Below are 18164 nucleotides of genomic sequence, written 5' to 3'. Positions count from 1 at the left end.
GTCAAAGTATTTTTATATAATTGCCTCCCAGAACTGTTAAACGACTGTGTTCCCAAACAGCAGCATCTGCCTCCGAAAGCAATAACTGCATTTATTGTGTTTCGCTGCTTGTTCTGAGGCACAAGTAATTTATTACATAAGAATATTATTATATTCAGTAGCTTCTCCTACTTTTCTTAGTGATGCATAATGCCAGTTTATCAGGAAGTGATGATTTTATTCTCTTTGGCTCTTCAGATGGAAACGGTGCTTGTTCGCAAATGCTTTGTGCGATATTGCAATTCTGCACATAAGTTAAATTTGCAAATTGGATGGAAACCTGGCTACTGGTTTATAAAGTTTATAAAATTGTATAAAGGTTTATAAAGTCTTGGACTGAATACACAGCAGTTTAAATACACCGACCAAACAAGGATCAGTAACTTCACACACCTGAACAGAATGACACCATTAACTCAATGAAGGGGAACAGTGCAAAAGGAAAACAAAGTCCAACCTGAATGACGTGACAGTGTATTTGAAACCGCAGTGTAAAAGCACTCAACTGTCAAAGCAAATACAACTTCATTAAAAATAATCAGCGTTGGCGAGTACATGTTACAGTGTCAGTCGCCAGTTGGCAGGTAAAACTTATACAAAATATAACAATGCAATGCCACTGAGCCGCTTTAGACAACGAACCACGGACAAAACACACAACTATGTCAAAATACGAGGTTTTTGGTGTATTATTATGAGTAATCTCATAACTGTAGTCTTAAATGAAATCACTCAACTTCTTTAGTTTCTACTTAACTTTAGTAGCTTGAATAAAGATTCATCTGCATAGTTTATGCATACATTTATCATTTATGTGAAGATTGTTTTCAAATCACTTAATATTTCAGAGCCTATTAAATGTTGGCTTTCAATAATACTGTGAAGTTGAATGGCTATAATTGATATGTAAAATTGAGGGGAAATGTATTTAATAGATACACCAGTAGCAGTATTGGTATCAATACTTCAATTAATAATATACTACTTAGTAAAAAGATGCCATTTAAACATGTTTAAAATATACTATCTTTATGTTTTTTTACATTAATTTGGGAAAAAATACGCACTGCAAACTGAGTATGTGTGAAACAGTTGTTACACGATGGCCTGCTCCATTTGCCGAACAAGAATCTCAGGAGAAAATATTTTTTATTTTTTTAGGGAGAAAAATATATATATGTAAATCTGTTTTTATTCTTTTTCTGGTAAGTAAAGGCAAATGTTTGCAGCCTAGATGTTGTTCATGAGATTATTTGTCGTGTAGTAACTGGAGTTTAGCAGCAGTGACCACATCAAATGTGTCGAGTCCAAACAGATCGAGTCGAATGATAAACGCACAAGCCTCTCTCTGTTTCCACACATACAAATGCAGTGTTTTGATAAGCTGCCCTACTTAATGTGTTACCCTGCAGGAAGGAAATCTGTTAGAGACATCATATGTGTGTTTACAAACATTTACATCACAGTTTCAACATCACACACATACACACTCACAGAAAACTACTGCCATTTTTTTATAATAATAAAAAAGAACATTAAACCTCTGGCATCTTTTGGACAAAAACTCTTCCTGTGTCTCTGCACTTCTCCAGGAGGGAAGTGTGCTAAAAGAAGTACCCATCAGGGAGTAAAAAATACCAAAATTTAGATCCAGCTTTGATGCAGTTGAAAACAAAGCTCTTGTTTACAGCTTAGATGCAAAACCAACAGGGGTGAAAAGGTGACGAAGATCTGGTGAGAAGCTAGGAGGCGTCTGTCTGCTGCTGAAGCCGAACCCCGAGACCGCGGTGTGAGAGGGGACAGAAGCGTGGCAAGCATGGAGGCACACAAGCTAGGCTAAGGGCTAACACCACTAGACCAGCGATTCCATCACTCATGTTCTCAAACATTCGCTCTCTTGAAAATAAACTGGATTTAATTCAACTCAGTTGGATGCGCTTGGTGAGCACCATCAGTGAACAACAAACAAATAACCCCTACAGCTTTTTCATAATAGCTGTGACTTCAACCACGCAAACTTAAAGACAGTTTTGCCAAAGTTCTACCAACATGTGAACTTTGCAACAAGGGGGTAAAAACACACTGGACTTTGTCTACATAACAGAAAAGAGGCTGAACAAGGCTGTACCGGCCTCAGCCATATCACCCTGCAGCCCAAGACTGGTTTCCCACTGAAGCTAAGCAGGGCTGAGCTGGTCAGTACCTGGATGGGAGACCTCTTGGGAAAAACTAGGTTGCTGCTGGAAGAGGTGGTCTGTGTGGATCCTAGCACCCCAGTGTAGTGATGGGGACACTATACTGTCAAAAAGCACCGTCTTTCGGATGAGACGTTAAACCGAGGTCCTGACTCTCTGTGGTCATTAAAAATCCCATGGCACTTCTCATAAAGAGTAGGGGTGTAACCCCTGCGTCTTGGCTAAATCTGCATCTTTGTCAATCATGGCCTCCTAATAATCCCCAACCACTTGATTGGCTCTATGACTCTCTCTCCTCTCCACCTGTAGCTGGTGTGTGGTGAGCGCACTGGCGCCGTTGTCCTGTGGCTGCCGTCGCATCATCCAAGTGGATGCTGCGCACTGGTGGTGGTTGAACAGAGACCCCACACATGATTGTAAAGTGCTTTGGGTGTACAACAATACCCTATATAAATGCATCAGTCATTAATTCATTAACCTGGTTTAATCAGATCACATCTCTTTTATGCTAATTCCAGTATACAGACCACTTCTGAAACTTACCAAACTGGTTCAAAAGCTCATCACAGTTTGGCCAGATGATGCTACCTCAACACTACAGGACTGCTGTCAGTGCACAGACTGAAACATGTTTAAAGAGGCAGCCACCTACAACAATCTCACAGACCTGCAGGAGTACACTGAAGCTGTGAGTGCTTGTATCAAAAAGTGCAATGATGATGTGAAAGTCATCAAGACCATCACCACACGTGAAAACCAAAAGCAGTGGATGATAGCAGAGGTTCGTGGGCTGTTAAAGACCTGAGATGAAGCATTCAGATCAGGAGATAAAGAAGCCCTCAGCAAGAACCCTGATGACATACCTGGCCATGTACTGAGAGACTGTGCTGAACAGAAGACAGATGTCCTAACAGATATCTTTAACACCTCGCTGAGCATGGCAATCATCCCCACACACTTAAATTTACAACCATTATACCAAAGATTACATACTCATACATCATACATAGATTTAATACTGTCACATGGAATTGATGTTGATAGTGTTGAAATTATTCAGCCAAGTGATGATATTGTCACGCTATCAGTCTCTGTTTCCTGGGTGTCCCCTAGTGAGCGCACTTCTCCTTAGGCACTTCACCATAGGCACTTTAATTCCGCTTGTCTGGTCATGTCGTCACAGTAATTGCACTCCAATTAAATCGCACAGGTGTTGACTATCCTTAGTCATTAGTCTCCCTATATAGAGCTGTCTTTCTCTGTCGTCTTTATGGAGTCCTTACCCTATGTGTCTCATGCTCTCGTTCCCCCAGACTTCCTCTACCTTCTCGTTCTTCCGAGTTCCCCGTTTCATCCGGTTCCCTTTTTGTTTGGTTTGTCTCTCAAGACAGTTTTATTTTGTGTTTAACCTGTTTGTGCAATAAACCTTACCTGCTATTGGATCTTACCCTTTCCTTGTGTTTTTCCCTTAACCCAACCGTGACAGAAGGACTCCATCATGCCTAGATCCAGCGGTGTGAGATTTCGAATCTGTTCCCCAGCCACCATGGAGGAACGGAGGAAGAGATTCCGGAACTTAACCACCCTTCATCAAAAGGGAAGCGAGGTGGGTGACCTGGCGCAATTGTTTTGGACTTTGGCAGTCGGGTTAGGTTACAATGATGCAGCACTTAAAGATTTGTTTAATAATTGCCTGGATGATCCTTTACCTCAATGGGAGATGAAGGGGTTAGAGATCCTGGACTTTTGGGGGTTTACCAAATACCTGCACCATCGTGCTCAGTGGGATGCAACAACCACACCAGAAGTTCCAGACAAGACTGCCACCTGCCCAGCGCCACCGCACAAGATGGCCGCCAGCCCAGCGCCACAGCACAAGATGGCCGCCAGCCCAGCGCCACAGCACAAGATGGCCGCCAGCCTAACACCACAGCACAGGATTGCCGCCAGCCCAGAGCCACAGCTTAAGATGGACGACTCAACGCCTGAGTCTCCAGACAAGGTGCCGCCGACTCGCCATCGTGGAGGACGGAGGAGGAGGAGACAGGCGTCGACCGTCCCTCAAGGTCTGGAGAAAGTCCCAGAGGCCGAGGCTGTTCCCGAGGCGGAGCCCGATGCAGTTCCCGAGGCGGAGCCCGATGCAGTTCCCGAGGCGGAGCCCGATGCAGTTCCCGAGGCGGAGCCCGATGCAGTTCCCGAGGCGGAGCCCGATGCAGTTCCCGAGGCGGAGCCCGAGGCGGTGCCCAATGCCGAGGTGGTGCCCAATGCCGAGGCGGTGCCCGATGCGGTTCCAGAGGCCGATACCGATGCTGTTCCCGAGGCGGTGCCCGAGGTGGTGCCCAATGCCGAGGCGGTGCCCGATGCAGTTCCCGAGGAGGTGCCCGATGCCGAGGCGGCGCCCGAGGCTGTTCCAGAGGCCGATGCGGTGCCCGATGCCGAGGCGGAGCCCGATGCTGTTCCCGAGGCCGATGCTGTGCCCGAGGCTGTTCCCGATGCCGAGGCGGTGCCCGATGCCGAGGCGGTGCCCGATGCCGAGGCGGAGCCCGATGCTGTTCCCGATGCCGATGCAGTTCCCGAGGCGGTGCCCGATGCCGATGCGCTGCCCGAGGCCGAGGCGGAGCCCGATACTGTTCCCGATGCTGTTCCTGATGCAGTTCCCGAGGCGGAGCCCGAGGCTGTTCCCGATGCCGAGGCGGTGCCCGATGCCGAGGCGGTGCCCGATGCCGAGGCGGTGCCCGATGCCGAGGCGGTGCCCGATGCTGTTTCCGATGCCGATGCAGTTCCCGAGGCGGTGCCCGATGCCGATGCGGTGCCCGAAGCCAAGGCGGTGCCCGATGCCGAGGCGGTGCCCGATGCCGAGGCGGTGCCCGATGCCGAGGCGGTGCCCGAGGCTGTTCCCGATGCCGATGCAGTTCCCGAGGCGGTGCCCGATGCCGAGGCGGTACCCGATGCCGAGGCGGTGCCCGATGCTGTTCCAGAGGCCGATGCGGTGCCCGATGCCGAGGCGGAGCCCGATGCTGTTCCAGAGGTCGAGGCCGATGCTGTTCCCGAGGCCGATGCTGTTCCCGAGGCCGATGCTGTTCCCGAGGCGGTGCCCGAGGCTGTTCCCGATGCCGATGCAGTTCCCGAGGCGGTGCCCGATGCCGAGGCGGTGCCCGATGCTGTTCCAGAGGCCGATGCGGTGCCCGATGCCGAGGCGGTGCCCGATGCTGTTCCAGAGGCCGATGCGGTGCCCGATGCCGAGGCGGTGCCCGATGCCGAGGCGGAGCCCGATGCTGTTCCAGAGGCCGATGCTGTTCCCGAGGCGGTGCCCGAGGCAGTGCCCGAGGCTGTTCCAGAGGCCGATGCCGAGGCGGTGCCCGATGCCGAGGCGGTGCCCGATGCCGAGGCGGTGCCCGATGCCGAGGCGGTGCCCGATGCCGAGGCGGTGCCCGATGCCGTTCCAGAGGCCGACGCGGTGCCCGATGCTGTTCCAGAGGCCGATGCGGTGCCCGATGCCGAGGCGGAGCCCGATGCTGTTCCCGAGGCCGATGCTGTTCCCGAGGCCGAGGCGGTGCCCGAGGCCGTTCCAGAGGCCGATGCCGAGGCGGTGCCCGAGGCGGTGCCCGATGCTGTTCCGGAGGCCGAGGCGGTGCCCAAGGCCGAGGCGGTGTCCGATGCTTTTCCGGAGGCCGAGGCGGGGCCCGAAGCCGAGGCGGTGTCCGTTGCGGTTCCGGAGACCGAGGCGGGACCCGAAACCTTTCCCGATGCGGTGCCGGAGGCCGTTCCCGATGCAGTGCCCGAGACCACTTCGCCCTGGGGGACTCCGACGGTGACCATGAGGACGTGGTGGTCATCCGCTCCGCCCTGGGGGACTCCGGCGGTGACCAAGAGGACGTGGTGGTCATCCGCTCCGCCCTGGGGGACTCCGGCGGTGAGCAAGAGGACGTGGTGGTCATCCGCTCCGCCCTGGGGGACTTCGGCCGCGACCACGTGGAGGTGGTGGCCTTCCGCTCCGCCCTGGGGGGGCTTCTGCTTTGACCACATGGGGGTGATGGCCCTCTGTTCCGCCCGGGTGGGCATCACCTAATGTCCTCCATTTACCAATGTTTTTGTTTTCATTTGTTTTTTGTTTTTTCTATTTTCCTCCGTTGGACCTGGCCCTCCGTCCCTCCCCTCTTTCCTTCCGCCGGTCCACCACCCTCCTGGACTCCTTGTTTTGTGTTACACCTTCCTGTCTCTACCTTTCCATCACGTCTGGTTGTTCCGTCTCTTTTCTTCCATTTTACCTGGTTGTCCTGTCTTTGTCTCTGTCTCTCCATTCCACCTGGTTGTTTGTCTCTGTTTTCTGACCCTCCGTCCCTCCCCCTAGTCCGCTTCCGCTTCACCTCCCTCCTACCTCTTTTTCTGTTGGGTTTTCCGGGGTTTCAGGTGGAGCATCTGGTAGCTGCTCCTTAGGGGAGGGGGTAATGTCACGCTATCAGTCTCTGTTTCCTGGGTGTCCCCTAGTGAGCGCACTTCTCCTTAGGCACTTCACCATAGGCACTTTAATTCCGCTTGTCTGGTCATGTCGTCACAGTAATTGCACTCCAATTAAATCGCACAGGTGTTGACTATCCTTAGTCATTAGTCTCCCTATATAGAGCTGTCTTTCTCTGTCGTCTTTATGGAGTCCTTACCCTATGTGTCTCATGCTCTCGTTCCCCCAGACTTCCTCTACCTTCTCGTTCTTCCGAGTTCCCCGTTTCATCCGGTTCCCTTTTTGTTTGGTTTGTCTCTCAAGACAGTTTTATTTTGTGTTTAACCTGTTTGTGCAATAAACCTTACCTGCTATTGGATCTTACCCTTTCCTTGTGTTTTTCCCTTAACCCAACCGTGACAGATATCTCAGATCATTATTTAGTTTTGTGCAAACTTCATATAGCCAAAATTATAAATTCTACTTCTTGTTACAAGTATAGAAGAACCATCACTTCTACCACAAAAGACTGCTTTTTAAGTTATCTTCCTGATGTATCCAAATTCCTTAGCATATCTAAAACCTCAGAACAACTTGATGATGTAACAGAAACTATGGACTCTCTCTTTTCTGACACTTTAAATACAGTTGCTCCTTTACGCTTAAGGAAGGTTAAGGAAAACAGTTTGACACCATGGTATAATGAGCATACTCGCACCCTAAAGAGAGCAGCCTGAAAAATGGAGCACAGCTGGAGAAAAAAAAAAACTTGAAGTATTTCATATTGCTTGGGGGTAAATAACCTATCCTACAGAAAAACATTAAAAACTGCTAGATCTGATTACTTTTCTTCTCTTTTAGAAGAAAACAAACATAACCGCAGGTATTTATTCAATACAGTGGCTAAATTAATGAAAAATAAAGCCTCAACAAGTGTTGACATTTCCCAACATCACAGGAGTAATGACTTTATGAACTACTTTACTTCTAAAATCGATACTATTAGAGATAAAATTGTAACCATTTAGCCGTCAGCTACAGTATAGCATCAGACAGTGCACTATAGACCCCGTGAGGAACAGTTCCTCTCATTCTTTACTATAGGAGAGGAAGAATTGTATAAACTTGTTAAATCATCTAAACCAACAACATGTATGTTAGACCCTATACCATCTAAGCTCCTAAAAGAGGTGCTTCCAGAAGTCATAGATCCTCTTCTGACTATTATTAATTCCTCATTAGGATATGTCCCCAAAACCTTCAAACTGGCTGTTATTAAGCCTCTCATAAAAAAAACAAAAACACAACTTGACCCCAAAGAACTAGTTAATTATAGACCGATCTTGAATCTCCCTTTTCTGTCCAAGACACTAGAAAAGATGGTATCCTCACAATTATATTCCTTCTTAGAGAAAAATGGTATATGTGAGGATTTCCAGTCAGGATTAAGACCGTACCATAGTATTGAGACTGCTCTCCTTAGAGTTACAAATGACCTGCTCTTATCATCTGATCGTGGGTGTATCTCTATATTAGTTCTATTTGATCTTAGTGCTTAGTCTTATGTTACCCTTAGGAGATATCATCAGGAAACATGGTGTTAGCTTTCACTGTTATGCTGATGATACTCAGATCTATATTTCTTCGCGGCCCGGTGAAACACACCAATTTGAAAAACTAATGGAATGCATAGTCGATATAAAAAACTGGATGACGAGTAATTTCTTACTGCTAAATTCAGAAAAAAACAGAAGTGTTAATTATAGGACCTAAAAACTCTGCATGTAATTACCTAGAACAGTGTCTAAGACTTGGTGGCTGCTCTATCAATCCTTCGTCATCAGTTAGGAACCTAGGTGTGCTATTTGATAGCAATCTTTCCTTAGAAAGCCACGTTTCTAGCATTTGTAAAACTGCATTTTTCCATCTCAAAAATATATCTAAATTACGGCCTATGCTCTCAATGTCAAATGCAGAAATGTTAATCCATGCATTTATGACCTCAAGGTTAGATTATTGTAATGCTTTATTGGGTGGTTGTTCTGCATGCTAAGTAAACAAACTACAGCTAGTCCAAAATGCGGCATCAAAAGTTCTAACTAAAACCAGGAAGTATGACTGTTAACACTGCACTGGCTCCCTATCAAACATCGTAAAGATTTTAAAATATTGCTTATTACTTATAAAGCCCTGAATGGTTTAGCACCTCAGTATTTGAATGAGTTCCTGCTACATTCTAATCCTCCACATCCGCTACGTTATCAAAACTCTGAAAATTTGAATGGCATCTACGCTAATATTAGTCTGTTTCTCTCTTATTCCGAGGTCACCGTAGCCACCAGATCCAGTACGTATCCAGACCAGATGGTGGATCAGCATCTAGAAAGGACCTCTACATCCCTGAAAGACAGCGGAGACCAGGACAACTAGAGCCCCAGATACAGATCCCCTGTAAAGAGCTTGTCCAGGCGACCACTAGGACAAGACCACAAGAAATAGATGATTCTTCTGCACAATCTGATTTTGCTGCAGCCTGGAATTGAACTACTGGTTTCGTCTGGTCAGAGGAGAACTGACCCCAACTGAGCCTGGTTTCTCCCAAGGTTTTTTTCTCCATTCTGTCACCGATGGAGTTTCGGTTCCTTGCCGCTGTCGCCTCTGGCTTGCTTAGTTGGGGTCACTTCATCTACAGCGATATCATTGACTTGATTGCAAATAAATGCACAGACACTATTTAAACTTAACAGAGATTAAATCACTGAATTCAGTGATGAACTGCCTTCAACTGTCATTTTGCATTATTGACACACTGTTTTACTAATTAATGTTGTTCAGTTGCTTTGACCCAATCCTTTTTGTTTAAAGCACTACATAAATAAAGGTGACTTGACTTGACTTGACTTGACATCAGAATGATTTCTGAAGATCATGTAACACTGAAGAGCGGAGTAATGATGCTGAAAATTCAGCTTTGATCACATGAATAAATTAGATTTTAATGTATTTTAAAATAAAAACATTTTATTTTAGACCATAATAATAGTTTGCAATATTACATTTTTTTCTTGTAATTTTGATCAAGTAAATGCAGCCCTGATGAGCAGAAGAAACTCCTGAAAAAACATAAAAAAATCAATCTGATCCCAAACTTTTGAACGGTAGTGTATTTGATAATAATAGTTACAACTTTAATGTATTAATTTCTTTTAACATTTCACATCCTCAAGATTTTTTTCTTTTGCTAAATATTTTTTTTATTCTGTAAACATCTGCCCACAAAATGTTGAAATTTGTGAATGTGAGTATTATAAATTAAGCACATGCAGAGACAATCTTTGCTGCATTTATTGTGTACTGAGTCACTCTGAGATGCTGAAAACACTGGATCATGAGCTGCTCAGGTGTAAATGAACAGTGCTGCACTTCGCTCTAAAACATCCATCACATCAGACTCTACAGTTATTTAATTCACAGTATTTGCACTAAAATATATCTGGATTATTGTGCAGCCCCATTTATTGTTATTTTATATGCATTATAATTAGTTATTCGATTTTCATCAACTCATGAACCCCCTGTAGTTCCCTGGCAAACCTCTTTTTGGAAAACCCCTGAATTTCTAACAGGAGTGAAAATGAGGCTGTGAGGGACAAAAGTGCATGGATTCAGCACTGAAGTGACCGGCTGCAGATAAGCAGTGTGTGTGTGTGTGTGTGTGTGTGTGCAGAGACATACTTTGGTTTAGTTGTGCGTTTGTGTTAATTAAAGTGAACTGACAGAACAGAGATGCTGGAAGTGTGTGTGCACTCATGTATAAGGCATAAGGAAGGCTGACCCTGGGGAAACACACACACACACACACACACACACACACACACTCACATGCAAAAAGCTCACGTAAGTTCATGTGGAGAGCGCTTTCGTAAGACCTGAAACTCTAGTACATAAAAACAGATGCCTCTAGCTAACTCAGTTTCACATTTAGCATTGCACAACAGATGTGTACATAATTTCATAATGTAAGTTACTTACAGAATCGAAAGAAGCGAATGTGTGTACATGTGATCACTGTGTGTGTAAGTAGTTCTGTTTGTCACCAATTGCTGAGAGTGGCAGCTCAGCATTCACACTGATCATTCATGGCTAACTGCAACAAAACACACACACACAGACACACACACACACACACACTGATGGGAAGAGAAGCGTTTGTGTGCAGCAGTCATATTACCTGACCCGCTCTTTAGGGTCACCAAAAGACTCTTTGAGGTGAGAGAAGTCTGGATAGAAATGGATGGAGGGAGAGATGATCTCCAACAGCCCAGACTGAATCTCTCCTGGAAACCTGAAACACATAGAGAGAGAGAGAGGAACACACCTCTGTCATCATTCACATTCACATCATTCTGTTTGACTTCATTTCTCTTGTAAAATATTAAAAAATATATGTTTATTAAGATGTCCAAGATCCTCTTTTCATACACTGAAATTGAATGTGGACTGGTGAGGTCCACATTCAAGTTTTGAATATGCTTGAATATTGACATTTAAGAGGAACATTTTCAGAAAATTATGACTTAAAAATACTTAAAATCTGTTTTTCACACAAAGCTAGACTATGATTTAATATTTAATGGTGTTCTATACACTAGTTATATACATTACAGCACTAGTATCCAGGTTTGTGTGTGTGATGCATCTATTCATTGTAATTTTTAAAAGTTCTTATTAGTAAAATAAAAATATAACTAAAACTAAAATATAAGTGGAAAAAAAATTATAGTTAATTCATATTAACCCCAGCACAAACATGTTTATTTAATCAACATTTTATCATACAAACAGCTCAGAATCTCAAATATTTTAAGCAATTTCCACATTGTATGTGTCAGTGTGTTGTAATTTGCACTATGGTTTGTGCAATGGAAGTAAATTAGAACTGTATTAAAATCTCCAATATTGACAGCACAGGTTTAAAATCACACACTTTAAACAGTACTTATATCTCCTAACTGTGTGACTATGAGGAATGATTACCTCAGAGTATATGTCCCTATGTAGGTTCAAGGGACTTTATTTAAATGAAATATTTCACTATTGTTCATGTGCTAGTCATTATTCCTCGTTTTCATTTTTTTTACGTGAATTATTCTTTTAAAACTTCTGTCATATATCACCATCTTTGTGTGACAGATTTTAAAGTACATTCATGAGCTCATATTGTATATCATTAATTATATTAATATACATCTGAGCATTTAAATGCATTAATATGTCAAATTTATTGCACAAATCTTAAGCATTTTAAAAAAGAAAAAAGAAATATACTAGCGATAATAGAGATACGGTTATAGTTTTTATTATTCTGAAGCAGTTTTCATTTTCATCGTAACTTTAAAGTTTTGATAGTTTTGATTATTTTTTTTTTCTATGATCATTTTAATTATTATTATTATTATTATTATTATTATTATTATTATTATTTTTCATTTGTAGTAGTTTGCTTTTTAAAAACATTTGTTTTAGTTCAATTAAAGTTGAATTAAAGTCAAGTTAAATTAAATTAAAATTAAAAATGCTTTCATGACAAGTATTTAATTTTATTTCAGTTATAGTTTTTTTTCAAGTGACATTTTTTATGGTTTTAGTTTTATTTCACAATAACAACCCTGTTTTGCACCCACATAACACACCCATAAGTAGATCGATGCAGTAATGGGAGAAATAAGAGCCAACAAAAGCAAAGATCCAATCAAAACACACACAGACTGTGATCCAGTACTGTAAGCCTGTGCAAAAACAATCAGTATAAGCACAAACACATGACTAATGTGGGACAAGCAGAACGAAGCTGAGGAACTTTAACACACGGAGGATGGATTTTCCCTTTGGTTTCTTCTGCTATTGTCCTCAAAAAACATATGAGGAAAAGTCTGAAGTCACACAATCTCCCACACACACACAAACACACATGCATCTATGAAATTCAAGCAGATCGCAGTCATAACATTAAAGAAAATCTCCATTACTTACAGGCGCTTAAGGTTGTCAGCAACACTATTTGCATATTGTTCATCCGTCTGCAAAACAAAGCAAGAATCAATGGCTTAATAAATGTTCACCTTTTCAGCTCAGTTTTGTGGATGGATGTTTTAAGTACAATGTCGATTCTCATTTCCTGACTTTTCCTGCTAAAGAGATTATACAGAGAAACTTTAACTGTCTAATAATGGAAGCAAATTCTGATGAGCTGCTAAAGCACTTTCCACTATTAAACAGCAGAAAACGCTTCGTTCAAAATGCAACCAAAGTATGCACCGCAATCTGAAAGAATGAACAGAATTACAGCAAGTTCTTTCTGTAAGATTATTATTATTATTTTTTTTTTACTTTAGGTCTTTAATCAGTTTATGGATTGCATTGTCATTTCAAACTTGAAATACCATCTTTAAAAACAAGCCATTTGGATTTGCAATCTGTTATCAATTACATTCAGATATTTTTAACATGTACACCTTTAAATTCATGTGTTCATTCTTTATAGTAGGGTAGAAAAGACCATCACGGCTTCCGTTTTCTGTCTGCTTTAAGCAATGCTCTAGAGCTGTTTTGAGGCACTATTACTGTATCAAACCGAGCCAGAACAGTAAAACTCAAGGCCAGTGAACGAGGGCATAAAGCGAGGATCCAGACACTGTGTCTGTGTTCATGACCTGCCGGACTCGTCAGATCCTCATTATGTCCACTAAGTCATTGTTATCTAAACTATCAGAGCGACTCCTGAGACACAGGGAAGAGAACGAGTGATAGAAGATGAGGAAACACCTGCAGCAACCTTTCCATTCCAGAGAAATAGGAAGTTTGGGGTTTATGACTTAAATGAAAAACAAAAGGTCTGAAATAACTTTTTTTTTTTTACAAAACTTGTTTTAAATAAACATGCTTATAACTTTATAAAACAATTCAACTTTATATTTGCTAATTTTCAGATGCATGCTGTCATTAAGTCATACTTGCGTTTAGGCTACTCTCTGAACTGTTACATAAAGTACTAAATTTGTATACATCTAAATGCCCAATAATTTGTATTTTGATGATCTAAATTTACTTTCACTTTCGAATAAGCACCAATCCGGTGTCAATTGCTTAAATGCAACAACAAAATACAGCTTCAAAATCACTTCAGCCTTTGTATAAAACATCAAACTTTTATAACAAAAAAAAATAAAAAAAATAATAAATACACCATGCTATAGGGCAGGCTTTGCCTAATATTAGATAACAAATACTGTTACTTACATAAAGCTTAATTATGTATACAAAACTGCAAATAGCTTAAGTATACATGTATAATATCTAACCAAATAAATAAGAAACGTTTATTAGCAAAATGAGTAAGAAAGCTTGGAGGCACAGCGTACACCTTGATGTCAAATAAAATATATAAAAATGACACAAAGTTTAAATAAAGTAAAAATCAGCAAACAATGTGGAACCAATTAAACATATTTTTAAAAATAAACTTCCAAAATCATCTTAGATAAACGGAAAAAGTCAATAGGCTTTTCAAAATCCAAAATATTGCTAAATAGGCGCTTTTGTATTTCTTTTCAAAACTAAAATCATCTGCCATCGTCTTATCTGTCGCACCTCACTGGAGAAATTAAATCTGATCTCTGATGTGACTGTCGTTTAGCTCGCTACATTGAGTAGCCGCGTTCAGTTTTATTTGTAGCGTCTGTTCTTTTACCAAACTAAATTACTTTTATTATTATAAAAATTCAAAATGACGGTTGGGGTCGGGGAGCGGTTATATTGTATAAAAATATTCTTGCGGACAGGCTCGAGTGGGATGGGTTTTTGTGGTTTCTGGGTCCAGATCAGATCCCGGTTCCCCGATAACGTTCACTCTTAGCGCGCTAAGGAGACTTGAAAGATATATCTTACCAAAGTTGTTTATGTTCCTAAGTGTGTTCCCTGAAGTGTCCCTTAGGAAGCTTCTTAACTCGCTGCCTCTTATGTTCGACGTTACAAAGGCGCTGTCCCAAGTGAAGGTGCTGAATTAGTTGGTATCGATTTCTCAGGAATTGATTTTCCACTTCACGCGAAGGTTCATTACAGCATTAAGAAAGACAACACGTTCTATGCAAATGAAATATTCCTCAAATTATTACAGTAACATGTATTTTAACATAGCTTAGGTTATCAGTAGAATATGGACTATAAATTAAATGATCAAATAGTCAGTAATATGTTCACACGATATGTTGTGATGGTTAGACGAACCGGGTATCCCTCGCTAATCATCCTCCCTCCTTATACCGTTGTGCAACTTGTGCCGCTTCTTGACATGGGTTTAATGACTTTAAAAACTATTTAATACACTTTTATATTAATGTTAAGATTCTTTACAATCAGAATTGAACGGCAAGCAACTGCAGTTACTTCTGTTTAATGCTGTTTTGATTGCCATTGGTTAAAGTTTTCAATAAAAAGCAACCTATGAATAAAGAGAGAGAGTTAGACACAGAATATGGTCGGGAAGCAATGTATAAAATGGCACCTAGCTTAGACAGTCTTTGATTCAATACAAGGACACGTTGGATCGCTGCCATAGTTCGTCGTTTATTGGACACCACCATGCTCACCCGTTTATAGATAGATTAGCCATTTAGAGCCAAATTGTTTGCAAGATTTTCATTACCAAAAGTGATTGCCAATTCGCTTTTTAAAAGAGAGGTTAAGGAATAAGTTAAGAACTACTTAGCGATAAGAACGTTTTGGGGAACTGGGCCCAGATGATTTGTCAGATAAGTAAGAAAAAGTATTTAAAGCACAGTGTAGAGGTCTTCAAAGTGCACCCGAGACCCGTCGACCCGGGACCCGACCCTGGACCCGTACGGGTTCAGGTCTATATTTTAAATGATCAGCCGGGTCTGGGTCGGGTCCGAATCTATTACTTCAGGTCCCGCTCTGTTTAACATTGTGTGTAATACCCATGCGATCGGAGGAAACTTGTAAAATAAGGCAAAGAAAAGTATGAGCCAAAAATTTTTTAAATAAATAAATTGCAATTGCAAAAATTAATTCAAGTGCAAGCACGTTCATAATGCTTTCAGACTTGGATAACGAGAGGAATAACATGGATAACTTTCTTGTTGGAGGATTGTAATGCATCCCAGGCAGCCAGGTACAAGGAAGAAAGACTACAGCTACTTAAATTAAGTAAGAAAAAAAGTTGCAATGCAATATAAGGTGGAATATGTGACCGGTTCCAGTCGGGTCTGTGTTTTCAGTTTCAGCTTTCAAATAATAGAGGAGACCGGGTTGGGTCTGGGTAGTACAATTCGGGTCTCTTTCAGGTTCGGGCACAAATTTTTGGACCCGTGAAGACCTCTAGCACAGAGTATGAGAATTCCAAGAAGGGATTTTTGACAATTTTATGTGGATGCAAGGAGACGTGAAAGAGTTCTCTTTCGCTTCTTCTTGTGGTTTAAAATTGCTTGAACTTGGAACTTGAATTGGCAAATTAATCTGGTCTGGAAAAAATCAACTGCTATCTGTTTAATCTCAGAACAATCATTCATTTATTAATTAGCCTACGAAAAACGAAAAACGAAAATAATTAGAAGCAATCATTAACGTACAAAAAATAACAGTAAATAATAAACAATAAATAACAATAAACAGTAGCAACACTTTCGAGTATTGGGTCGTGACCCGGTTGTTGGGGACCTCAGCTCTAATGTATAAGTACTGCAAGAAAGTTATTTTCTATGTCCACAAAAATATCATTTAATATCATCATAGTTAATAGTAATTAATTATATACATTTCCCTTTTGAGTTAATTTGCTACATGAACAATATTAATATAAAGATTAACCAGCCAGTTGAAAATTGGGTAGGAGTTTATATTATTGTATGTTTTGAGGGGAACTTACTGTCTTTAGAAAAGTTTAGATGGTATTTTTTCTTTTTATCCTGCTTTTGTATAATGCATATTAAAGTTCATAAGTGCAGCGCTGCTTTGTTTACAGCGTAAACCAATGAAACGCTTTGAGAGTGAATCTGCATCTCGATCAGCTCGTCTGCTGTTTTCGTTTCATGCTGATTTTTTTTACGTATAGTTTCACAAAACTGCTTATTACATGTTACATGTATGCAGTATCTTTGTTTGGAACATGATTAAAATGCAGTGGTTGCCTCTAGTTTTAAATGGAAAGAGAACAGACAAAGCCTTATTTTGTTTAAATGGAGAGATATATTTTATTTGTGTTATTTATTTGATTTACGCCTTGTTTTAAAATGTAGTTTTGTTATACACATTTACATTATATTTACATTTTGTTATTTAGCAGACACTTTTATCCAAAGCGACTTACAAATGTAGACAAGCAATCAAAACCAACAAAAGAGCAATAACATGCAAGTGCTGTATCAGTATATTATTATAGTTTTATATTTCAATTTCACAAAGAAATGTGCAGCATTTTGTCCAAGCAAAAATAAAAGGCCACATTTAATTTGGCAAAATCAAAATAATGAATTGAATTGTAAGTTGAGTGAATCGTTACATCCCTAATTAATATTAATAGTAAAGCCTGCCTTAGCAAACACCACTAGTTTCTTGCAATCAAATGAACACTAAGGATTTCCTGTGAGCCATCATCAAAGCACATCTTTCTCTGCAGTCTGACTTGATCAACACATCTGAACATCCTGAAAGCCGAACCATGCTGCATATCTGTGAAACTGACTGGCATGCATCTAAAGTGTACATGCAAACTACATTTAAATGGATGCAGGTGTGTGGTAAGCAAAGAAGTGTAAAAAACAGAAGTATCGTACATTTATACTATTACCATAACTCAGTTACAGAACAAGCTTTATTAATTGTCAAGCTTTTATTTTAAAAGGTCCAATTTTCACTATTAACAAACCATTACAGCTCAAACACAGTCAACGGAGTACAGGATGTCTAGGGCACAATATCCTTGTGATACAATCATTTCAGTGTGGTCAAACACAGGATGATGATTTATCATGATACATCTGTTAATATACTGTTATCTACAAGAAATCTTTTTCAATACTCTCTCTTAAAAACTTCATAGGAAATGAAACACTGCCTTTAATGATTATGTTCCATTTACCCCCAAATCCAAAAATATCAGACAATATATTAGCATAAAATTAATATAACTGCACTTTCTGCACTGCACTGCACTTTCTTTAAACAGTTTGCTCTCTCTGAACTGTTGTGTATTTAATGGGGCATAATAAAAAAGTGGATATTGCTGTGTTTTCATAAACTGTGTCGAAATATGCCCACTTGCTTTACTATATCATAAGAGATGGGCTATCAGATCCATACAGTAGACAGTAGAGTACACACTACACAGTGCATAGTATAAGTGCACAGTGTATAGTCAGTCATTTGGGACACTACTTGTGTTAATTGGGCTGTGTAGAGACACTAATGAATGAACA

General features: G+C 41.2%; 1 protein-coding gene across 2 annotated transcripts in view; it reads right to left on the bottom strand.

The window, feature by feature from the left end:
- The window catches only part of LOC113113363 (alpha-1,3-mannosyl-glycoprotein 4-beta-N-acetylglucosaminyltransferase B-like), a 118221-nt gene that overhangs the window by 35679 nt on the left and 64378 nt on the right, over window positions 1-18164 (bottom strand). For both annotated transcript variants that reach the window (XM_026279499.1, XM_026279500.1), the window contains exons 5-6: window positions 12706-12752; window positions 10904-11017 (exon numbers count right to left, since the gene is read on the bottom strand). In XM_026279499.1, coding sequence (XP_026135284.1) covers window positions 10904-11017; window positions 12706-12752 — 161 coding nt within the window. The remainder of the gene's footprint in view (window positions 1-10903; window positions 11018-12705; window positions 12753-18164) is intronic.

Source organism: Carassius auratus, chromosome 14, assembly GCF_003368295.1.
Source record: "Carassius auratus strain Wakin chromosome 14, ASM336829v1, whole genome shotgun sequence".
Lineage (NCBI taxonomy): Eukaryota > Metazoa > Chordata > Actinopteri > Cypriniformes > Cyprinidae > Carassius > Carassius auratus.
The sequence above is the reverse complement of the archived record's forward strand: the minus strand, read 5'-3'. Positions and strand labels throughout refer to the sequence as shown.